The sequence below is a fragment of the Lagopus leucura genome, unplaced genomic scaffold (assembly GCF_019238085.1).
Source record: "Lagopus leucura isolate 7727_CA_CO unplaced genomic scaffold, USGS_WTPT01 Super-Scaffold_702, whole genome shotgun sequence".
Classification (NCBI taxonomy): domain Eukaryota; kingdom Metazoa; phylum Chordata; class Aves; order Galliformes; family Phasianidae; genus Lagopus; species Lagopus leucura.
The window spans coordinates 10,609,815-10,635,718 of NW_024962254.1; the positions used below are offsets into that span (position 1 = coordinate 10,609,815).

Consider the following 25,904-nt stretch of genomic DNA (forward strand, 5'->3'; position numbering starts at 1 on the left):
TATTTCAGGAATGTATTTATCTAACCTGCTTTTGAAACCAGTTGTTCTGTTGGACACCACAGCAGTTTGTGAGGGTGAGCAATGAGTTTTGTGATTTGTGTGTGCGCTGCATGAAGGAGAGTTCTTTTGTCCTATTCTAAATGCTCGTCCTGTGTCCTATACTTTGTTATGTTACCTGGTGAAAGTAATTTTTATTCGACGAGAGAAAAGTAGCTTTCCCTATTGCGTTCTTTATGGTGACTGTGTCCTTTTTGATAATGTGCATTATCCAATTATCCTATTGCTGTGTGGATGTAATTGAGATGGTTTTTTTCATGTACATTAATGTGTGCTTCCTTCGTTTCATTTTCCTTTGTCTTTGCACTTCCCTGTCAATTAAGGTTGTCATCCTTCTGCTGCTTTTCAAGACAGTAAAAAATGTTACTTGCTGCTGAAACCCTCTTTCTAATCCGATCTCCAGATTTATTTAATTTTCTTTTACTCTTAAATATTAAGGCTTCTCTGAGGTCCAGAGATGGGTTATTTGGCATGAAAGAGAAATGTCAATGGTGATTATGCAGCAAATCTACTAAAGCTAGATCTTGTTGAAAGAAGCTACAAACAACTCAAGTCTTTGATTACTGACAGCTGCAGCAGCAGTCCAGTGGGCTTATTCTGTCAATTCCAGATCCTTCAGTATTTTCACAGGATCACAGAATTGTAGGAGTTGGAAAGGACTTCTAGAGAACATCGAGTCCACAGTTTGCACAGGTAAATGTCTAGGTGGATCTTGAATATCCCCAAAAACAGGGACTTCACCACCTCCCTGGGCTTGTTTCAGTACTCTGTCACTCTTACAGTAAATAAGTTCTTCCTTGCATTAATATAGAACTTCTTGTATTCTAGTTTGTGCCCATTGCCCCTTGTTGTGCAATGGCGCACAACTCAAAAGACTCTGCCCTCTTCACTTGACTCCCACACTTCAGATGTTTCTAAACAGTGATGAGATCCCCTCTCAGCCTTTTCTTTCCCAGACTGAAGAACTCCTTATCTCAGCTTTTCCTCATGAAGGAGATGTTCAGGCCCTTATTCATCTTTGTGGCCCTCTCCTGGATTCTTTCCAGGAGATCCCTGCCTTTTCTGAACTGAGAAGTGCCAAACTGGACACAGTATTCCAAATGTTCCCTAACAGGGCATAATAGAAGGAGATAATCACCTCCCTCGCTCTGCTGGCCATGTTCTTTTTAATGCATCCCAGGATTCCATTGGTCTTCTTGCCCACACTGCTGGCTCATGGCCAACCTGTTGTCTACAAGGACCCCTAAGTCATTTTCTGCAGAGCTCCTCTCCAGCAGGTCAGCCCCTGACCTGTACTGATGTATACAATTATTCCTCTCCAGCTGCAAGAGTCTATGATTACTCTTGTTGACCCTCATTGTGTTCCCCTTTGCCCAGCTCTCCAGTTTGTCCAGGTCTTGTTGAAGGCCAGCACAGCCTCCTGTTTGTCCGCCACACACTTCCTCGTTTTGAGTTCTGAGTGTCTTGTTGCAGGTATCTGCAAATATTTGAAAGGATAATATCAAGAGGAAAAGTGGCTTTGGAGCTGTTATTCTGTGTTGTTTGAGGGATTTTCTTATTTGCAGTTCACAGTTCTGATAATTTCTTGTTAAACTGAAAATTGCTGAAAGGGCAGGCTGCTCCATTTGTTAATCATTCAGATGAGGGCAGTAAAAATGGTTCCTGTTATCAGGCATTGACCAAGGAGTTCTAAAGAAGTAATGTGACCGAGTGTAGAAAACTTACTTTATTCCCTTGGTATATCAGATTGATTTGGGGGCTAATGTAATTTTTCTCAGGAGTCAGAGAGAGAAGCTCAATAGTAGTGCTGCCATTTGAAAACGGAGACATATTTGAAGGGATGATGTGGGAGGTGTTCAGAAGGAGAGGAGATACCACAGTGCTTCTAAGCTAACCAGAAATTGTCAGCCCAGATTCAGTCTTCAGTGTTCCAGAGACAGGGAAAAGGAAGAAGCATCCTGCTTCAGAATTCGTTCTTGGGATTTGTTCTTTTCAAGATGTACTCATAAGGGAGAATTATACAAATAATGCCTTTTCAGAATCTTAGAAACTAAATAGCGTTGTTCTTTTGTTTATCTTTTAAGATTTAAAATGTCATGGCCAAAAGAAAAAAGCAATCCATGGACCATTGTGAAAACTTGTCATGATAGTATAGACATATTTATTGAGGTCAAAATTCAGCTCAGATACACAATTGTCCGTATTATGAAATTGCTCACTTGTGCATGGAGATTGCTGCAGTGCTTAACTAAATGATGAAATGCTATTCTTTAAAGGCCAAGTAACAAATAACTCTTCTACCTGTCACTTTTTAATGTAGACTATGTAGCGTGCCTCTGATATCTCTGAGTTTGTTACAGCAGTCTTCCTTTTATACATTACTTCCAGTTAATGCTAGGTGTGTCATTCTGTTATTGTACAGTTCTTACTGAAGGGAAAAGCTTTATCTTGTAGTTTCCAGATTGTCTCTTATTAGCATGAATGCTATCTGTGTTGCATAGCCTTCTGCTTTTAATTTTAAAATAACTTGTGTCAGTGATAAGTTTGATCCGGCTGGGGTTTAGGAGGGCCTTTTGCAGCCATGCAGATGATAGTGAAGAGGAAATGTTCAGATAACTGTATTGTTTTGTGCTGTTGCACTACATGTTCTTCTATTTAATTTTTCTTGCGATGGTCACTCACACATACATTTGAAAGCTATCACAACTTCAATCTGAAAGCCTCTAGAAGTCATAACTGTCTAAAGCTTTGCTTCTCTTGGGGAGGTGGTGAAAACCAGCATCTGACTTCAGTGCACACCCAGAAATTTGTTCTGACATTTTTCTTTTATTCAGTAGCAAAAACCCATCAATTTTAAAATCACTTCCTTAGATGTATTTTTTGGAAGCTATATACAAACCTGTAAAGTTAGCAGCTGTGTAATCTGTTAGCCACTGGAAAACTCAGACTTCTTACAGTGAAAACTTAATTCTGTTGCTAAGGAAGAATTTTTGAGGGTTATTATTGGATTGTTTTTCTTAAAGGGAAGTTTTATTTTTCATGTTGAAATAGGAGGAAAAAAATAAAGGCAGCCTGAATGTCATGAGAATTTGGTACTGTAAGCCACTCTTTTTTTTGAGTTAATTTGTGCTTTTTTTTTTCCCTAACACCTGCGTATGTTTCTTGGTATACTCCAAAACCAACAGGAAAATAATGTGCAATGAGGATATGTCATCCTTTATATTAATTCTCTGTTCCATACTATTTATGAATTACTACTTCCCACACTAATGGTGAGCACAGTCTTTACCCAGGTTATAATTAATATTGTACAATTAAATATTTAACTTTCTCATCCAACCATTAGATCCCTCCTGAGCCTCTTCCCCAGGCTGAGCAGTCCCAGCTCCCTCAGCCTTTCCTCATAGGAAAGGTGCTCCAGTCCCTTCCCCATCTTGATGGCCCCTCATCAGGCTCTTCCCAGTGTGTGCACATCTCTCTGGTACTGGTGGGTCACAGGACTCCAGGTGCAGTTACACCAGCGCTGAATGGAGAGGAAGGATCACTTTCCTCAGTCTGCTGATGTTCCTTTGCCTGATGCAGCCAAGAATATCGTTATCCATTTTAGCAGCAAGGGCACTTCACAAATGAAGGGATTAAAGCAAATGAATTATATTTAATCTGTTTAATGCTATATGTTTTTCCTCAAGCAGCTGATATTTAAATGTACTCTGTAAACTCATTTCAGTGAAGCTGGGAGGAAGATGTTTTACTTGGCTGTTTGTGTACTCTCCTTAGTAACACAAAAACTTGTAGGCTGTTCATTGATTAATATTTACTTCCGATGTTTGGAAAAGCATTGTAATAGTTGTACAGAACACACTGAAAGAAGCAGACCTTGCAGTTAAGCATTTCACATGCTGCATTTGGAGAGCAAGCTCCAAAATCTGTCTTTTGTACTTGCCCTATACTTCAGTTCCTATTTCTCAGTGGAAGCCATAAATATTTCCTAGACTAAATGAACAACTTTTTCCCCTACAAAGAATTCTAGTTCTGTTTTCAGAAGAATCGATGATTTCAAAATTGCATCCCATTGCAGAATTTTTTAATAATCTTTCTAAGGTTTCCCACTTTTTTTGATAAAAGTTGTAACTTTGAGAAAATATTCCCACTTGTATTAAATTGAGGATAAAGAGGTCAATATATTAAGGACTGCTAGACTTTTGAAATTGAATCTAAAAGTCGTTTGAGGTGCTTTTCATTGTGGAAAGGGAGAGTGTGGAGAGTGTGCTACAATGGAAATCCAACCAATCAGTGAGCTGTGAGCCACACAAACCTGATGCTGCAAGCACAAGTTGTTAAGGCATGCTGGAGAGAAAATGATTTTATGGTGACAGCAGCGAAATTTTGCAGTCACTCTTTGGATAAAAGTACAGTCTTAGGGTTACATGCCAGATTTTGCTTTATGAAGACTTAATAACAAATTACTGGCTCAGGTTCAGAGTGTTGCTGTGTTATTCTTTTTTCTTTCATCCTCCCAATGACCTGTTGACTTACTGAAGCTTTTCACTGTGTGTATAAACAAGATGGGTGGATATTCTCCCAAAGCATCATTATCAGCTATTCGAGTTTCATTTTGTACATGGTAACAAGTGACTTTTCCCTGGGAGAAAACCTGCCCAGGCTTCCTTTGGAGCTAGTATGCAACAAAGTATGCAACTCAGTTTTCTTGATTGGCGAGATTAAGCTGATGAGGTTACAGAGTGAGATCTCACAGGTAGTGGGAGTTACCATGGTTTTGAGAAATAAGATTTTTTTCATATTTCTCTGTTAAAGCTATTTAAATGTAAACTGTTATAATTAGTAAACAAAGATCAATTGTGAAAACCTTAATTGCTCTGTCCTCTCTTTTGTTCCAAAAAAAGATGCTTGATCTACACGTCAGCAAGTGTCTGTTAAGTATGCTTGTGTGTATTGTGTTCTTCATGTTCTTGGAGACCAACTTGAAACAGATACGGAGCACTGATGTTCTATAGGGAGTTGTGTTAGATGGATCAAATCAGTGTTTTTTGTTTTGCTTTCTTCGTAATGAAGTTAGAGGATTCTTTTCTCTATTTAATATAAAACTTATTTTTTTAATATTATGTCTCTTTGGGAGAAAAGAAGCTACATCTTTCATGTGGACAGGGAGGTGTGAGGGGCTGCATTCTTTCCAGCTCTGGTTAATGTCTCCTTTCTGAAGGAATGGCATGTGGAGCAGTGGGCATGAAGCGGGACCCTGGAAGGCCTGCCTAATCATCAGTGTGCTGTGTGGCCTCAGGCAATCTTGCTTTCAGCATCTCCATCTGTTAAATAGGGCAATGGTGGTGCACGTTACAAAGAAATACATTTATTTTGCTGTCTTTATAGACTTGGCTTGCATGAAGGATGAGATAATTCCATATTCATTACAGGATTTGGATGGTATGCAGTAAGCAATACAGGGAGGAGAAGAGGATTGAGGAAAACTGAACTCTGAGGAAAAAAAACAAGTGTTGAATAGCTTTTCATTTGGTGACTGCCCTCATGCTGTGAGCTAAGTTAGGAAAAGTTTTGAAGGAAAAGGGTAAAGAAAATACATGTATGTGAGCACTGAAGGTGGCAGGAGTGAAGCTGGATGGGCATTGTTCTGTGGCAGCCTTTTGAATGCTTGCTTGGTAGCAGAAGTCAACTTTTGTCACCTATTAATTTACTACCGATTCATCTAGTTTTTACTGCTTAAAATTATGCTCAGTAGCACAGATTACTAACCAAGCTTCTGCTGAAGGATGACAGGCATGTAACATAACTGAAGGAATAGCAGTGCACTCCGCTGTCTTTGGAGCAGTTAAAGACGATACATCCTCCATCTATCCATCGTCACTTACCCTCTGAAGAACATCTCCCACAGTTCAGCCAGCAAAATGGAACATCTTCATGATCCTTAGTGTCACAGCATTAACATAGCTTCTTCTCCTTTGTTATTGTATTTGGTTAAAGGAGGTTACCCTGCAGGGAAGCAGCTAAAAGAGCACCTAACCATAGAGGTGAGTTGGTTCAGCCATGAGAGCGACAGCCTCCTCCTGGGATGGTGGTGATCAGCTGATGGGGTCCTGAGTCACTCGGTGTACTGCAAAATGTACATGTACAAATCTTCCTATGAAGAGCATAAGAACAACCACACTGGGTCAGGCCCGAGATTTATCTGGCCTTACATCCTGTCTCTAAATATGAGTAAGTGCTGTGCTGTGAGTTAGTTTTTTTTTTTTTCTTTTCTCTCACACGTAGCACTGATGTCTAGGGTAGGGATAAGACAAGGCAAGAATGCTGTGATACTTCCTCTGCCTCCAGTGCTTTGCGGCTTGAAGATTTCCTGAACAGGAGGTTATGCCTTTAATAGCTCTCCACAGATTTTTCTTCTGTGAACTTCTCTAGTCCTTTCTTGAACCCACATACATTTGTAATATCCACAGTATCCGGTGGCAGAGAGTTGGATGATTTAACTATGCATTTTATGAAAAGCATCTTCATGTTGTTTGAGCTCGCTTTTTGTTTTATGAAGTAGCCTTTTGTTTTTACTTTCAAGAGATGGCCACCATTGCTGTACTGCTTCTGATTTTGTTGGAACTCTTACGACTCCTCAGCTGTCTTTTTCAGGCTGACAAGTGTTGCACTTCTTTAAGAAGATTTTTCTACCATTTTTTTACCCTTGTCACATACAACCCCTGTGTCTTTCTCAGCAGTTTTGGGATGGTGTCAAGGAGGAAGACCAAACACACACGTGGTGTTCAAATGCAGCCTGTTATGGATTCGTGGAGTGCCGTTGTGATATATCTGTCCTTTTTTTCCAGTTTCGAGTAATTGCTGATCTTTTATTTGCTTTTTAACTAGGCATGAATATAAAGTAGTAAAACACTTGAGTTTTTAGTTAGATGGTTTAATGACAAAATCTCACTTGTGAGTGATAGGAGTTAGTTTAGAATTCATTAGAAATGCCATAATGTAAACAGTACTGGCACTAATGGATGCTGAGATTATTAATTAAAAGCTATCTCTCTACCAGAATGGTAACAAGAGGATGTTGTCATATGTTCCTAAACCTTCTAAGGGCTGAAAGCAGAACAAAATCCCAGAGAATAAAAAGTTTTAAAAATTAAAAAATCCTGCAGATGAGATATATGAATGCCTGGTTGGTGCTTCTTAGAAGTCATTTGACTGGACAAACTTGAGCAGAAAAGATAATTAGAGCTCCTTGTTTTGTTTGAGAAGTACAAGATTCCTGTGAAGTGCATGCAAGAGATGCTTCTTTTTCCCATGAAATACAAACAGCCTATTCCTTGATACGTTATTGTACTATGATGATTATTGCACTTTATGGGGTTTCTTCCTTGCCCTCTCTGAATGCAGTACAACTGGAAAGCAAGCAAGATACAGAAAATATTTCCAAGCTGCAAAGGAAAAGCATCACATGCAAGTTGGGGTAAACTGCAGACTTATTGGGAATGCTTGGTTCCTGAGCTCTACACACAGGAGCTCACACAGTGAGACCCATTCATGGATGTGGATTTTGTTATTTAAAGAAGCATGCTTGGTTTGATTATTTTTCTCCCATTACTAGAATGCAAGTTTACATTCTCATAAACATATCTATAGGACTTTGAAGTATTTCCATGGCTTTCATCTTTCCATCTTTTTTCTTAATACTTTCCATATTTGAAAGGTAGAAGAGGGCTGTAATGAGTGTATTGAACTTGTCTGCAGTATAAATCTGATGTTTGCTATGCATTCTCCCTAAGCAGTGAGAAGTAGCTAAGTACCGAGCCAGCTCCTTGTTTGATTGAGTGCAAGAAACTTCTTCAGGCCAAATTTGATGGAGGCATTCAGAACCATTTCAATGCACTAGTCACTTTGGTGTCTCAGCTCTGTCCTCCCTGTCTGGAAGTGCATATCTGAGTGTGTAAACAAATGCTGCTTATGTCCGTGTGTGTTTTTGCAAAAAATAAATATGTGCTGTTATCTGCAGTACTGAAGTTCATGTGACTGTAATATTAGTCTTCTGATCAAAGGAACCTAATCAAGCGTTGTATCCCTCAGCTCCAAGAGCTCAAAAGAATTTCATACAGAAAGTGTTTCATTTCCTTTAAAGCAAAGTGGTAGTATTTTTTCTTTAATGACCTAAATATACACATTTTGATTTTTTTCCCCCCTCTTCTCCTCCTTCTCTTCTTTCAAAACATTTTACTTTGTTGCCCAAGTGCAGAAGACTTTGCCAGGAAGAAGGGTGAGCAAAGCTTCTGTTTCCCATGACCCTCGACTCTCATGTTGTTCCAAGAGCTCACTGCTCTCAAATGCCTTGATAAGTGCTTTCATGCCTCCCCCGCCGGCCCCGGCCCATGCTGCTGATCTTCCTTCCAGCAGCTGTCTTTTCAGAACTGGAGAAATTACCCAGTGCAAGAATTATGGCACGTACAAACACTTAAAGATGCACTGGAGAAATTTTTGCTGCTAAAAATCTGTACGTCGATGGAGTGACTGCTGCAGTGATTTATTCTTGGTTTTCCTGGAAGCAGTTTGTATACAGCTCCATGCTCATGCTAGATCACAGCAATTCTATCTTTTTTAATTTTTATTTTTTCCCTGAATGCACATTTAGTAGGGAAGATTCATCCACGTAGAACAAGGTGCAAATGGTAGAACCAAGCTTGCTGGCATGCTGAGGCTTTTTCTGAATGCGTTACAACAGCTTGAAGTGTATTATGAAACTGTATTATCATATACTGCTTTGTTTTTTGCTGTGTATAAATAGACATGGGCATTTTTAATTTTTTTTTCTGGATTCCTTGTTAGATCAAGAACAGAGAAAACTCTGTATTTTAAAACACTAGTGAAATCAGACCCTAAAAGTAGATGCACCCATATCTTATATTGTGCTAGGGATCTGGGAATTCCCATGTTTTTTCTGGCAGCTCTGGGGTTGCTAGACAGGAAGTCACTTTCTGCTTTTTCAACCTCTGGCAGCATCTGGTCTTAGTTTCTGTGCTTTTTTTTTTTCTTTGCTTTTTTTGCGATACTTCTCCGCCTGCTTGCATTCTCTGGGATGTGCCAGGAGTGAGAAATGACAGCAGCAAGCCCGATAAAAACCATGCTTCGAAGAAAGAGACTGGGGGAAAGAAAGGACTGCACTGCTGCTCCAGCTCACTGGGAAAGACTGACACTGCTCTGGGAAATAAACAAACATCTGTGGGGTGGAGGAAGAATGTGGAAGATCATTAAAGAGCGTGTAAAATCCCCAGAAGGAGCAAGAGAAAGTATGTTGAGGGTCAAAGCAGAGTTGCATGGAATAAAATTTAAGAACCTGGATAGAAAACTGTGCAGAAGTTCATGTAAAGTGATGCAGAAGAAAATATGAAAAAATAACAACAGAATTACAGGGCAAAAAAATTGATGTCTTCTAGCCTTTTCCAGCCTTCTAGGTTTTCGGTATAATCTTATGTTGACTGCTGTTCCAGGTTGTTTGTCATTCGAATAAGTGATAAAACAAAATGGCAATTAATTGCCTTTGAAAAAAAGGACAAAAATAAGATGTATACAGTGCATAAGCAGCCCTGACTTGCGCTGAGTTAATTAATCTGTTGTTGCTCAAAGCTCTTACCCGGTATTACATCAATATCTTTTTGTACCATAAGAACTGGTTTATGAACAGAGGATCTGCTCTTCATATGTATTGAGGTTCTGTGATTGTGGGTCAGCTGCCTCTTGGGGTCACCACAGCCAGACTCCTTTAGCCTGCATAGTGAGAGGTTGTCAAACTGCAGCTTTCTGGAAAGCATAGCTACATGTAAGGAAAGGCAACGTGAGCTGTATATAACTTTTCCACTGAAGTGAGCAACGTGAATGTTAGATAAACCTGCAAACAATAAGGAGAGTCAGGAGCAATTATTTACTATGTGCTATAAGCAGACAGAGCTTCTTTTCAGGAATGTTTCATGTCATGCTTTCCTGAGTGGTTAAATAGGCTCGGGTGTTGGGATCTTCTGATACCAGAGCTATGGAAAATTGTTCTGTCAGTGGGTGCAAGGGAAATACTGAGTAAGTGCCAATTTTCTGTAATTTTAGAATGGAAAGAGGCAGGGAGGTGTTCTTAATTCAGGAAAAAACTTTGTGTACATGAATACGCAGTACCAAAAAAATAATGATTATTGTTCTCTCACATATATGGCTCTGCACGTGTTGGAATCCATCCTGTGGCTCTTGGATGAGAAGTTCAGTGGGTGAAAATGGGTGTGTTTGCAAAACGGGCATTGTATGGAAATGTTTTATTTGAGTATAATTTAGAAAAATATAATAGTGCACTAACAATATTATCAGGTTGTACCCTACAGCCTGTGTTTATGATTTAAGAAGTAACGTGAAGCCAATTGCGTTCTGAAACTTCTGGTCATATTTGTGGAAAATATGCAGAAAATTACAATTGGTAGTGAAGGACAACTTTGCTTTCTGCTTTGAACCTCATGATTAGTCACTTGTAAAGGTTTTATTGTTGCATTAACTCTGTGGATTTGGTTTTAGGCTTGGAAGGCTCAGTGCCTGGTAATTCCCAGTGTAGTCAGTTTGTTTTCTAATCAGATACTGCAGTGTTGTTGAACGTTCAGTCGTACGAACAAAAGTAGTGGGAGAGAGGGGATTTTGTAGAACTGAAGTAATAAGGATTAAAATGCAAGGAGGTGGGAATATTGAAACAAAACAGAATTACACCACTTAATGTAGCAAAAATGTCAAGCTCCATTTAAGCTTGACCTTTAGAGAAGCAGATTTGCAAAATGTGCTGTGTGGTGTGCTGTGGATCTGTGCTCACCGAACATGCTCACTAAAAGCAAAGGATTTCAGTTATGGTTTCTTTCTTTTCATGTTTTTAAACTGTGTAAAGTCAAAAGAGTTATTCATATAGATTTTATGGCTTCTATGCACCAAGCTAAGATTCTTTCTGTTCTTCTGTTTAGATGAGTAAGATTAGCTTTCTGCATTTACAGACAGAGCTGGGGTGGGAAGAGTAGAAAGAGGGGTGGAACATGACCAATTTTGTCTTTTGACACTATAAAGTTGTTTGGTCGAGAAGTTTTACTGCTGGGGCATTTTAGTGTGATTTTATTAAGAGAGCGTATTTCAGTACAGTGTAAATGTGGCCAAAAAAATATTGTCTTGTTAAACATCAGCGTTCTTGGGGTGTTTTCACAAATGTGTTTGATTTATCACTTCATCAGAAGACAAATGTTAAGAATATTCCAAGTGCTTTGGAAGTCTCTAACATAAGTGAGCTGGGTTTTGAAGAAGTTGTAGTAATTAGCTATAAATCATGTTGGAGATATGGACTTTCCAATAGCTTTTGCATCACATTGTTAAGAAAGCAGGGCTTTTGCTCAGGGAGATTTCTCAGTGCTCAATAGAATGAGAAAGTAAATTGTGCACTTTTCTTATGGACATATACATGAATAAGAAGATGACACTGAAAATTTGTGAACTGCTGTAGTGCTTTATTTAACCTCGGGGGAATGAGGCAATGCACGGATTATGTGTTGATATAGTCTGTTGATGTCTGTTCCCTGAAGATGATGAGAAAGAAATTAGCTTCCCTGAAGTGAAAGAGCAAAATATTGAGCCTAAGGTGGAAAAGCAACATGGAATTGTTGGGCTGGCGGGCTGTTTATTTTAGTTGCATTGCGTTGTTCCATGAATAGTAAGTTGGCAAATAACCTGAAAACCAATGCAAATGGCAAAGAGAGGAGATAAAGAGTTCATTGACAGCAACAACAACACTCTGTGTCAGTGCTGAGCAATGGCCCTTGTGCTGAAAAACCTTTGGCTCTGGACACTGGGCTCTGTATCCCATTGTGGTCTTCTCTTGTGGCTTCTTTATAAAGCATTATGGCCAGTGGCCAGCATGATCTCCATGTGCCCTGCAGAGAGGCTCTCTGCTGTGCCAGCCTGCCCTGGCTTTGGCTGAATTAAATGCTTCTGTAGAAATTTGGAAAAAATGCAATTCCTCATAAGAGGGTTGTTGTTTGTGGTTTGTTGGTTTTTTGTTTTTTTTTTTTTCCTATGACAGTCAGAAAAGTTTGATCTGAAAATTCATTCGACTCAGTTATGAAGAATAACAAATGTTTGTGTGTGCATGAAAGTGTAAATAAATTCATTAAATTTACTTCTCAGACTAGAAGTGCCACAAGCAATACCCCATGCTCTGGAAAAGACTCCAGTGATGGAAAATCACTTAAAACCAAAGGTGGCAGAAGCTTTTTCAGCTGGTTTTATGGATTTATGTTTGTATTTTAAAGGAACGTTGGCATGCATTTTAATTTGCTTTTTAACTGTAGGTGATGTGGGCATGTCCTGGTGTTACAGTGCAGATATTTTATTAAGCTGGGATTACCTGTTCTGGCAGCAAAACCCAGAATTCTTTTAACATGTAGAGCTGAGTGAATTAATTGCATTTCAGAGATGTGTGACAACATCATTGTGCTCAGCACCAATTCTTTGGGTAAATTTACAGCTGCTGTACAGATCCCCTTGTTTGGGCTGATTTTCTGTCATACGTATGAAATTGGAAAATTTTCTCTATGTGATAGTTACCTTGGCAGTTGATTTTCATTATTTTTTTTTTTTTTCATTCTAAAGCAATAGTGAACTATGAAGACTAGAAAGAGGTTAAAAAAAATGCATTTTAGTGCTGTTTTCTGAATTAAGATCAACAGCTGTGAAGCTGGAATTTCTAGTGAGAAAGCCCTCAAGGCAGGAAAGAACGTGAAGTGTAATGGTGATAGACACAAACTTGTATGATCACTGCTTTTAACTGCTTAATCATTCATGCTGCCTAAATATAACCGTGCTGCCAGCTGCTGTGTTTGCAGCCTGTGATGTGGAAGAAGTTGTCCCACTGTGACTTGTTCTAGTTACAATCAAATTGACTGTAGCAAACACAGAAGCTGTTGAAGTTCAGTGCTTCTCAGTGGGGTGTTCTTGTTCCTCCGGCTTATTTCTGGCTGTTGATTTAGCTTGCCTGCTTGAAGTTCTGTCCTGTATAAAGTAACAAAACCAAGGCAATTCCTGGTTCATCTGCACAATAAAGAAGCATATTATGTAGTATTTAAGGATACATGTATCTCACAACTATTTTCTTGACTAAATAATATTATAAAAATTTGTACTTCTAATACTGCTGCTTCCCTCCCTCCCCTTCTTTTTTTTCCTTTTACATGCATAAATCATTAAGTGTTTCCTTGCCCATGTCTTCTGGTGCAGTAAGAATGCTGCAAATCACGCTTATAGCTGCTGGTTCACAATGACAACGTCTCTATTATAAATCTATTTTTTCAAGTGTTTAGATAACTTAGCCAGAATAATTGTTTCTAGGATGAGAATTACTTATGGAATAAATCAAGAAAATGAATGTGTCTGTTAAGCAATTAAAAACCAAAAAAAGTGAATCGTTCATTTTCAGTTTCTGAGAAGGAATAAAAGGCAGTTACCTCAGTAAATGGTTGTCTATATTTTATCATGCCATTTTATCAAGTATACTAGCAGTATCATTCAGTTCCTGCTGCTGCTTTCACATTTTTCAGTTTCTCAATGCTCTGTTCTGTTTGAGTAGCTCAGGTTCTATTTAACCTGTATGTCAGTGTGTTCCAAATGGAAGAGCTGATAAGGACAGGCCACCCGGTGCTTCTTCAGTCCTACCTAACACAGGAAGCAAACAGCCTAGAGGCTTGAAACTGAAGATAGCTCTGCTCAATCTCCAGTCTTCAGCTACCCCAAAATGCAGCTGACTGCTGACTTGCCCGCTCTGCTCAGCCATGGCCCTTTCCTTTATGCTGCCTTGAGAGCCCAACAGCAATAACTTTGTGTTGGGTCATCAAAGCTGCCACTGTTACTATTTTAGCCAGTGTCTGCTTTAAAGTGCAGCTTGCTGCATTTCTGCCTATACTCAAGAGTTCATCTGGGCATCTTTAATCTTCTTGCTAGATTCCAGCTGCTATTTTTCTTCATTAACCTGGTGAGACACTGAGTTTTTCCAGAATGATTGACATCACTCAGGGGGAATGATGTTTATTGGAATTTCATTTCCTAAGGAAATCATCTTTATAAGTAAACAAGAGCCCTTTGATGTGTCCTCAGAACAGTTTGTTGTAGGCTGTTACTTGGGCAGGGACATGAGCTCTTTGCAAGCCCCCCAAACCTTTGCTCTTGGAGCTTTTTGGTCTCCTGGGTGGATGATGTGAACTTGCTGCTGTTTTTCTAGCTGATAAGCTGGCAAAGCCAACCAACCTTCATAACCCCACCAAAAGAAATCTGAGTGTTTACGATATTGTGCAAATCTTTTCAAGTTTCATTGTCAGTAGAGCTTAGTCTTTGTTGTGAAGGGCTGTGCCACAACTCACACACTCAGTCTTTCATCTTTCAGGTAATGTATCCATCATTTCATCACCTTGTTGCAACATATTGGCTCTTCTTCTTCCAGGCCTTGGGCAAGAATTCAATGTTTTAACAAATCTAGGATAAGAAAATTGAAGAGCAGTTATAGTGTGAAAGTAATTAGTTTTATCTTACTATTCCCAGCATGTTGAGTTTTAACTGAAGCCTAAAATGAATTATTAGTAACAATTGTTATTTAGCTTATTTAGTTATCTGAAACCTAAAGTGTCACAGTTCAAATTAGATCCCACTTTTTTGGCAATTTGAAGTAATGTAAATCTTAAATAAACCCAATCTCTAGTATGACACATTTTTTTGTCAACTTCTTTTTGCTTAAATATGTATTAAGAAGATTGATCAAAAATATGAAAGTTCAGGAAGAAATCAGAGATTCAAGAAGAAGTGGTTTCCATTAGGGAAATGTGTTTTGTAATATTCCTGAATGAGTGATGGCTTCTACTGTTCTTTCATTAGTGTTAGGGTACTGATATTTTGTATTATATGCATCTGTATCTAACACTGCTATTATATGACCTTCTTGTGATTAAGCTGTAATTATCCTTTCACTGTTTCCAGCCACATTTTACTGTGTTTCTTTGAGTACTTTTCAGTACTACCTCTGACCAAACTCCGTGAACTCCCCTACCTGGTTGACTGACTTGATTCAGCCCTACCAAAGAAGTCAGCTCCACCTCAGTTACCTCCTCCCCTAAATGTGTCAGAGCAAATGGCTGCTCTGCACTGCATACACCACTGCTCACCTGACTGTAGTTTTTCTGTGTGGCTGGGGAGCACAGGGCACATGGTGGGGGTGAATACTGCTGGAAAAGGAATGTGAAGAGCAGCTGAAAGTGCCATTTAGAAGACCGCTCCAGTAACCTCCATAGTTTGGAGCGTATTTTCGTTCTTTCCTTGGCATCCAGGGAGTATGCACTGAGTGCCTCTAGAAGAGCAAGGACAAGACTTACGTTATCTTGGAGGCTTTTGAGTGACTGTGCTTCCCTTGGACTTGTACTGCCAGATACTGCTGGTAGATAAAGCTGATGAGGCTTTTGTAGTAACTTGGAATATCAGCAGACTTTCCTCTGAAGAGATTTCTATCCTAGGCTAAGTGGAAAATTCTAGTTAATGTGTACTAGAAAAAAAGGTGGAGATGGCTATTAAGATCTACATACTAGAGGACGAGAAAGAGTGACTCTTGCATTGCTACATAGCTTATAGATCATAAAAAGCTGATTTAAATAGTGACTGACATTTCTGCATCTGCAAGAAGCAGAATGTATTGAGATTTCTCAATGACATTAAGATTCTGGGATGTATGGTTATAAATGACATCTTGTAAAGCTGGAAAGGGTTTATGCTCTATCTCTTTCCATTTTCTTCATGGTATTATTTGCCTGTCCTGAAGAGGCAATGGCTCTTAAATCAGGTCTAATTCAATTTTGAATTCTTGGATCTGTGACAGACAGCCTGCTTGTTTCCCAGCTTGTCCTTTTGCTGGGACCAGTTGAATAGGTAACAGGTCAAAGTGGTGATGTGTATAAGAAGATGATAAACAGAACTATAATTGCACTGGTTGGTCCTGTTTTGGTACCTTATCTGCTGTGTAGAGCTTTGAGTGCTTACAGAATCCTATTGCTGCCTCTCTGAAGCTGGCCAAGTAAGTCAGTAATTTCCTGCAGAATAATATGTTTAATATTTCCAGGTAAAATGAACTTTGTACAGAATCTCTAAATGAAGCATTATAAGAAACCTCTGACTTTAGAACTTCATGTATTCTTTGCAGTGCTTAATAGCTGTACCCTTAATACAACATCTTCAGAGATTTTTCAAGCTATTAGAATAGATCTCATCTGGAGTCAGAAGTCTCCAACTGGTATCATTTTGTATGATTTGAGCAAGTTATCTGATGAGCCATGTAATTTTTATTACATTTTTCGTAGCCAACATTTTTAAGTTGGATTAAATATGTTTTCTTCAAGTTCAAAACGTAGGAGAACGTTAACACTGATTTGCTCACACAGTGAAAGATCAGCAGCTGTGCATGACTAATCTCATATATAAAATGGAGACTCCACCTCGTTTATTTTACTAATTGTTTTCCTTTCCCTTGACACTTGTTCCAGTGAACATTGTACATGGAGAAGAGTGACAGGGTAGAGTCCTTTCTCCCTCACTTCCTTTCTATGAACATTTAGTAGATTGTCCAGAGGAAATAAATCTGTGTTCATATTAGTGATACTTAATTGTTATACTTTCATAGAGTGTCTCGAGTTGAAGGGACCCATAAAGATCACCGAGTCCAATTCCTGTCTCCACACAGGATCACCTAAAAATCAAACTGTTTCTGAGAGCATTGTCCATCCTGATAGTGCTGACAACAGACCATCTTTTTTGTTTGTCCACCTTACAACTGTTTATTCCTTCCAGCACAATTGGTGTGTAGCAGTTTTGCAGAATTATTTAGGATTCAGTGGAACGACTTGGTGGACAAGCTAGCAGTTCAACTGTGGTCCTTTAAACTGAGAGCAACATGTTGCATACCAACTGAAGTTTGGTCTAACAGCTGTAGAACAGTATGTGACTTAGATATCAGTTATATTTGCATAAAACACAGAGTGCTTAACCTCTTCAGAAAGATTTATTTTGTTTTCTTCTATAGTAACAGTAGGAGACAGTTTGTGTTTAGCTTCTGAATTGTTAATGTAATGAATAATAAAATTTTCATGTACAGTAGGAGATGTTCTGTAAGGATGCAGTAATTTAATTCTGCACAGCTTTCAATGGAAAATGTGGTATATTTTGCTAAGATGTCAGCAAACTACAGGTAATTTTGCATGATGACAAATTCTATTACCAGTATCAGTATTTGAAGGACAGTGTCTCTCATGAATAAAAACAGGATTTGTAGAGAAAATGATGGAATGCAGATTTAAGGAGGTTTTATCGAGGCAACATATTTTTATCTAAAGAAAATACAAAAATTCTTTCTTTTATTCCATGCCTAGAAATGATTAAATCGTCAAAATGCAGTTGGAATATGCATATATAAAGGAAGTATGTATTGAATTTGCCGTGCTTTGACTTTCAAATATTGTAAGTAATTACTAAGCAATTCTTACTGTTAGAGTTCACGATTTTCTTTTAAAAGAAGGATATTTTCTAAATTTTTCAAAGAAACAATCAACTAGGACAGATATTTAAAAGCTTCTGTGCTAATTTTATGTCCAATTATTTCTAATCTTTTAGAAATTTTAATTATTCAGGGAGGTACGAGACTGTAGGTTGAAGGAAGGGGAACACTTGTCCTTATAAGGGCTGAGATTTTTTTCCTTTATTCTGTTCTGCTTATCAGTAAGATACAGATTTGGTTTACCCATTTCTATACATCCTAGCTATTTTTCTGATATAACCATTCATGGACTGATGCACTCTGTTGACTTATAGAATCACCATGGTTGGAAAGGACCTCAAAGATCATCCAGTCCAACTGTTCACCTATCAGCAGTATTCCCACTGAACCGTGTCCCTCCTGCAGCTGCACATTCCTTGAACACCTCCAGGGGTGGTGACTCCGCTGCCTCTCTGGGCAGCCCATTCCAGTTTGTAACCACTCTTTCAGAGAAAAAAATTTCCCAACATCCAACCTGAACTTCCTCTGGTGCTATTTCAGGCCGTTCGCTGTAGTCCTGTTGCTAGTTATGTGGGAGAAGTGGCTGACCCCCACCTCACCACAGCCTCCTTTCAGGTCATTGTAGAGAGCTACAAGGTCTCCTCTGAACATCCTGTTCTCCAGACTGAACAATCCCAGCTCCCTCAGCTGCTTCCCATAAGACTTGTGCTCCAGACTCCTCACCAGCTTTGTTGCCTGTATGAACATGCTCCAGGGCCTCGATGCCTTTCTTATAGCGAGGCCCCAAACTGAACACAGTACTTAAGATGTGGCTTCACCAGTGCTGAGTACAGGAGGGCCATCACTTCTTTGCTCCTGCTGGCTGCACTGTTTCTGGTACAAGCCAGGATGTAGTTGGCCTTCTTGGATGCCTGGGCACACTGCTGGCCCACATGTAGCCAAGTATCAACCAACATCTCCAGGACATTTCTTCCACACAGGAAACTGCGTGTGAAATTGTTTAACAGCCTCAGGTCAGAGAATGCTTTTTGGCTCATTGATATCTGTCAGCCAGTGTCAGCAGACACAGAGCAAATACAGGGGCAGGGCAAAATCCTGATAGGAGCTGTGACCTTTGGTAATGGTTACCTTCAATTACAGAAGAATCTTTGCAGTCATCTTATTGTGTGGATCCTGATTTGAAAAGATTTAGAAAGGTTTTCAGCTCTTATTTTGTTTAGGACATTGGCATGTTTTTTATTGTTGGAGATATTTAAAATTGAGAAGTCTATGTGTGTATTTATGTCTTGATATCAGACATTAGGCCAATATCTATATTTATACACTAGATTTTATTCATGCAAGAATAAAATACAGTCTTCCAGTTCTGCCTCAGCTCTGAGGGTTTTGATGCAGCTAGATGAGTATCTTAGCACTTTCTAAGAGCAGTGCATTAAGGTTGGTAAGGACCTCTGGCTCCATCTGGCCCAGACCCTGATCCAGCAGGCACACTCAGAGCAGGGTGCCCAGGACCACATCCAGGCTTTGGAAGATTTCCTAAGATGAATACACAGTGCTTTTGGAACAGAGTCAGTGACTTGTCTTTTGCTTGTATCTTAACCCCACCATGTCTTTAGGTTAGATTTAGTGGATATCAGACTCTTAATTGTAAACTTTTCTAGCTTCTGAACAGTTAACATATATATGACCTCAAGGACATGGATAATTCTTGCTGCTTTTGTGGGCTCATCTAGGCTGATAACATTTTTAAATCTTGACTGTGTTTGTTACCACATTCATCTCTGCATTTACCATTAGTACACCTAATGAAGGAAAGAACAGGTTTATGTGGTTACCATGATATTCTGCCCATGATTGTGATTTGCTGGAATGTATATAGTTCTAATGAATTTTTGTGCTATATGGTTTGGATTCTTTTGTTATTTCATTGAATCTTAAGATCCACTGCGTGTATTTCAGTTAGAACAGTGCTGAAAGACCATGGGTCATCTACATAATTAGCAGGCATTCTTTTTTTCCCCTTTTGATGTTTTTTAAAAAACTTTCTGTGTAAGATTATGCAATGTTGGTGTATTAGAATAGTGAGAATGTAATTTTTTTTTGTAATGTCATGCGTAAAAGAAGTTATTGTTATTTTTGTCTCAGTCTCTGAACTTTTAAACAATTGTAGCATTTTACATCTGTGATATACCAATAGGCACTAATGTGTTGTTTTTTTTAAATATATGGTATTTTTTAAGAATTATAGCAGTTCTTCATTTATCAACAAAATGTATGTATTTGTCTACAAAATCTGGCATCTAGCATGTTTCTGGGATATGTCAAGTAGTTGAATTTTATATAGCGATAGGAATTTTTAAAAGAAGTTAGTGTGTAAAGAAGTGTTACCAGCAAGGAAAGTTTGTGAACAAGATGAATGAAGGATTGCTTCAAAGAAGTGGTGGTGGAATAACACTGGTTTTCTTGTTTCTTTTTCTTTCTCTTGAATTTTAGATTTATCCATGGCAGTGCAAAAATTTTCACAATCCTTGCAAGATTTCCAGTTTGAGTGTATTGGAGATGCTGAAACTGATGATGAAATTAATATTGGTAAGTATCTCCTGCAATACTTCATAAATTCGTGTATGTTTCTTATATTATTGTTACAGTGAGGCGAAGTAATATTTAATGGTGCATGTAATAAAAAAATGGAAAGGACTCAGAAAGCAGGAAGCTTGCAAGATTTTAAAAGGACTTGTCAAAAAAAAAAAAAAAAACAACAAACCAACAAACAACCACTAACAACCTATGGCTTCATGATGTGGTTCAGTTCTTCGTAGTTTGAAGAATTCATATGAGTTTGTCAGCTGAGTCAGCTGTGAATCTTCTAAATCCTGCTGCTGTTTTTAATTTCCAGTTTTCTTTGGGATACTGAAAGGTATGCAAGTTTCCCATGAGCTAACCTGGGTCTGCAAGAAACACTTAAGTACCTAGTAAGACGGAGGAAGTGTTTAAGGATCTAAAAACAGGAATATGTTATTTACAGCTTGTGCATTCCTAAGTATATAGTTGTCTGAGTTTTTGCCAGTAAAATTTACTAGCTGCTTAATGGTCTGTCTCTGCACACCCAGACTTTCGGCACTCACAAAACTGAACAGCTCAGCTTGTCTTGAAAGTAAGTCTCTTTAGCATCTTCAAAATAATTTTTCTTCAGCAGATGGAAGAGCTAGACCTGAGTCTGGCATTCAGAAATCCCATTGCTCTTTATTCCAGAGCATTGCTGTAGTTACTGCAATGCTTTCAGGCAGCTGGAGTGCTCCAGCTTCTGTTGATGAGAAACCTGGATACTGATCCATCTTCAACATGCCTGTGTTCCGTATTGTGAGTGTTAGGTACCTTGTTCCTCCCATGCCTCTCTCAAAACAATGGGAACTGGGTTGTTGAAGAGTTGCTCCTAAAAATAAGTAATTTGGCACTACAATAGGGAATGTAGGATTTTTAAATTAAAAAAAAAAAAAAGTATCTTCATAATGTTGAGGGGAAACAAAAACGTATTGAACGTATTTGCTCACTTACTGACGAGCTTAAATTTTAAAATTTAAAATTGTTTTATGTTTACATTAAATATTTACTTTGTGATTTCGTCCAAAATGATTTCTGAAACAGTGGAACATAGTAGTGCAATACACATTTGGAAATTGATAGGGGAATATGAAAAGGGTGGAATTTAGTAATAGAATTTAGTAGTTTAGTGTGAATGCTATTCCTTTGTTGAGTTTTAAAATATTCAAGAAAATAGAAGAACATTTTTGTCCAGGGCCATGAAGCACTGTATGCTAATTTACTCAACACAGTACTTTGTCCTGTGATTTATTTCTTTTCTGATTTGTTAAATGCACACATACTGAAAAGACTCATATGTATGCACTTTTTTGGCATTCTGTATTATTTCTTGGCTGATAAAACTTAGCTTGTACATATTTTATGCATTTAAACTAAATTTACAGTATCTCAGTTTTATATCTTAGATTTGGTCCATTTTTATTTTTCTAAAGGCATAAATTTTGCATTTCAAATGAGGTGACTGGTGGCAAGGAGGACTTTCATTTTACTGGTAACCTAAATGTAGAAAAGACAAGACATTTTATTGTTTAGACATTAAACAGGCATTTAAAACTGTTTAGAAAAAAACAAAGTTCATGAAGCTTGACAGCTGATTTATTTCACTTGGAGCTTCAAAGAGGGGATTTCTAGCTTCTAAGGCAAGCATTGCCTGATGGATTGTCGTGTGCATCAAAGAAGCTTATAAGAGTAAAAGGTAAACTGACAGGAATCAAATACAAGTCTAACAGAACGTGACTGGTACTGTGCGCTTTTATAGGGTAACTCTCAATTTTTGATCTCCCTAGAGCAGTGACCTAGAATTTGTTCGTATCTTTAACACGTCCCAGCCAGCTCGATGGTTTCTTTTGTGGTTTTTTTCATCATCAAACACAGCCTTGTATAGAAGAATCCTGCTCTCTGTGACTTCTGCCTTCACCTCCTTTAAGGAAATCTATGGCTGTAAATGCTGCTGGGAGGTTTTACATGAGTTTCCAGTGATACTCTAACTTGACGAGTTTTGTACAAAAATACCATCCACATATGGGCTGCGTAATAAGGATTTTAAAACGCATTTCTGTTTCAAGCATGGTAGCATGCTAATATTACCTTCTGAATAAAGCTTCTCCTGACAGAACGTCAGAATTTTTTTTCTACTTTTTTTCAAAAATGAAGCATGAGGATTTTTATTTTTTTTTAAACTGTAACAAATATTGGAACTGAGTTGATGGCTCTGTGAATTTTTTCTTTTTTTAAGTGAAACCAGAGTTGAAGGTTCCTGGTACATGGCTAAGAGCACTCAATATATGCAGAATTGTGATACCATTTGTCATATCTATTTTTCATCCATTTAGTATTTCATCCAGCTGTGCTTTTTATTTATTTTTTCTTTTAATTCTCATCTTTGCCTTGTAATTGTTATGATTTCTTAATAGTTATTTCCAAATGTTTAATTATTTGATAGAAGTGATGGTCTTCTTTGACAAAAATGTGTTTGTAGATGTATAAAGCATTTTATATAGAGTTTCTGCCTTGTTGCAAGTTACCAATATTAATCTACTCAGCCACTATCAGATGTGCCATGCCCAAGCTAGAATCAGACATTTTATGCACATCTTGTAAGCTGTTGTTCTGATTTCCTTCAGTTACCAGTCTGGCTTCTTCCTCAAATCAAATATAACTTGATTTTCTACTTCTCTTTTTTTTTTTTTTTTTTTTTCCAAACTGTGAACATAAAGAATTTATGCTATAAAGATTTTTCTCAAATTTTCTGCTGACAAATACAGTTTGTAATTAAAAAATACGTTGCTTGCACTTGTTATCCGTGTTGTTTCTTCCTCTTTTTTGAAATGCATATGGCAGCATGTGATCCACAGTGTTACAATGGTGGATTAATATAAAATACAGTGTTACAAAGGTCGTGTTACTGATTAATGGAACATGAATATTAGCTTCCATCATGTGTGATTCAGCCAAGCACTCTTTATTTGTGTGATTGAAATTTTGTGCAGAAAGAGGCATCTTAGCACTAAAATCATTAACCATTAACACTATAAAGAAGGCCTAATACAGTTCAATCTGACACAGGAGAGTTTTTCATCTTACTAACTGTGCATTCCTCAGTATTAAATAATGAATGACTGTATCACTTCTTGCCTTTTAAAGATGAATTGCGCTGTACACAGCTTCTGCCTGATACGCAATTAGAGAATGCAATGAGTTTTCCATAAGAAAATGTGTGTTTTATTTACAAGTCTCTATACTTTTAAGTAAGCTAGATTCACACGTACAAGTGCAAAACTGTATTTTTAATGAACAAGTGTCTTTTTAAAAATTTATTTTTTTTTTTATTTTACACTGTGCAGACATAAATAATGCAAGAAGGTTCACCAGCTCCTCCTTTCCTATCCAGCTCATGTCACATAATTCCTTCTGCATGAATCTCCCTGTTCTTATCATCCTTTTTTCTGTTTGTTATCTGGATTGTAGCTGATACAAAGATAGTTAACAGTCGAGGAGAATTCTGTCATTGTTCTGTCTTGTTTCTTTAACAAGTTCTTACCTATTTTGTATTGAGATTTATCATAAATTAGTAAGATTTAAAATCAGCAGTGTAAGACTGTGCTCTTTGGAGCTAAAGGAAACCAAGACAAATAAGTACATTCTGTTTATTTTGTATGTTTAGGCCTTCCACTGACTCTTCAGGGGAAAGCCAAACCTCAGCCATGACATTGGATGTGTTTTACTTAAATATCTGTTCTATGTTAGTGTGTACTATTTAGGAAAAAGCACTGGAAGGTGTTTGTGCTGTTTTGGTAGTGATTTTGAAAATATATATTTTTACCTGAAGACAAATATATTTTCACAGGTTTATATTATGAAAAATGTTTCAGCTGATGCTTTCCTATCCCTAAGATAGGGTGATGATGGCCTGTTAAAAATTGTTATTTTTAATTAAGGAACAAGGAGTAGGTTAAAAGTTCTGAAATTTGCTATTTTCCTTTTGGGAGCTAAAACATACTGGGGAGGAAAGACTTTTTAAAAATACTAAAAACAAAATGAAAGAAGGAAACCTTTATCAGCAGGTATTTGTTAAGCTCCACTGCTCGGGTCTTAAGGTTCTCTTGTTTAGAGTTGAGCAACCATGCCAGAAGATCAGTCTTCCTTTTTTTTTTTTTATTACTGGGCATTCAATACAGAGCTTGTCAGCAGACAAACATCCAATCATTCAAAGCAGCAAATTGATCTGCATTCAGTAATTAGTGTGTAGAAATAAAAAAAAATTAAAAGATTAAAAATAAAGGTCAGGATGTTTCCCTCCTCCCATTACTTAAAGCAGTGTAAAAGGTTATTGACGTTTAGACATGACAAATGGCATATTTAATGGTACAAAGTGTGCATCATAGAATCATAGAAAGGCCTGGGTTGAAGAAGACCACAGTGATCGTCTAGTTTCAACCCCCTGCCATGTGCAGGGTCACCAACCACCAGACCAGGCTGCCCAGAGCCACATCCAGCCTGGCCTTGAATGCCTCCAGGCATGGGGCATCCACAGCCTCCTTGGGCAACCTGTTCCAGTGTGTCACCACCCTGTGTGAAAAACTTCCTCCTAATGTCTAACCCAAACCTCCCCTGTCTCGATTTAAAATCATTCCCCTTGTCCTATCACTGTCCACCCTCATAAACATCCAGTTAAAACAGAAAAAAAGGAGAATTTATAGGAACTTTAGGCCAACCTAAAGTGTGTGAAAGCAAACTAACAAACCAATATATGGGCATTGCAGTCTTCTCATTAGGATGTGCTGTCTTTTGGAACTGCTTAGAGCTCATCAGGGCCTTCAGAAAGCTGACTGAAAAGCTCTCCAGACAGTTGCAATTTTAAGCCACTGTATTTCTGTTGTATGTAGCATGCAGTGGTCTCTTAAATTAGTTTGTCTGATTCAAAATTAACTTTTAAACTCTATGAAGTCATTTGCTGTCTGAATCACTTTGAAAATCATCACCTTAATTGCTGGAGGTTAATTTGAAAGTTCAGGAAAGTTCTTCTTCGATTTAATAGTCTTCCCTCTTCAGTGAATTGACATTTGTAAACACATTTCTGAATGACGTTACCTAACATCAGATAATTCTGAAATGAATTCCAGTGGCTCTAGTGTACTGCTGGCTCACGCACACCAAAGGGGCAGGTAGATTTTGCCACCACCTTGAAGGTGGAGCTTCTGGGGGTGGATTTCATTACCATAGGCACCATCTCAATACTGTTCTTACTACTTGAATTTGTTGACCTTGTGGAGCTTAGAGACCTGCATATTTACTAAAGGCGTTTTTCAGATGGGTATGGAAAAGGGGTTGAGTCTTAAATTAGCATAGAAAACTATTTGCGACTCAGTGTATTTGCATAGAGTGAATGTGTGCTGTTTTTCCACAGTTACCCGTCAAGATCTGACAGCTTGCTTTTTTTTTTTTCCCCCTCTGGTTGAGAGAATGATTTTTGAGATTAACTTTTTAAGTGATCTTTAAAAGCAGCTATGTGCAAGATATGAATCCGAGGACAGAATTTCCTTACTACTTCTGATGGACGACTTTTATCTACAAATGTTAAATAGTAACTAATTATGGGAGGTACTCAGCAAATGTATGATGAGCCTGAAGTATTTGTTTAAAATCTGTT

The 25,904-nt window shown here is 38.1% G+C and overlaps 1 protein-coding gene across 1 annotated transcript in view; it reads left to right on the top strand.

Moving 5' to 3' along the window:
* ARHGAP42 (Rho GTPase activating protein 42) overlaps positions 1-25,904 on the top strand; it is a 154,462-nt gene that overhangs the window by 13,198 nt on the left and 115,360 nt on the right. The window contains exon 2 of the mRNA XM_042862489.1: positions 20,147-20,242. Coding sequence (XP_042718423.1) covers positions 20,147-20,242 — 96 coding nt within the window. The remainder of the gene's footprint in view (positions 1-20,146; positions 20,243-25,904) is intronic.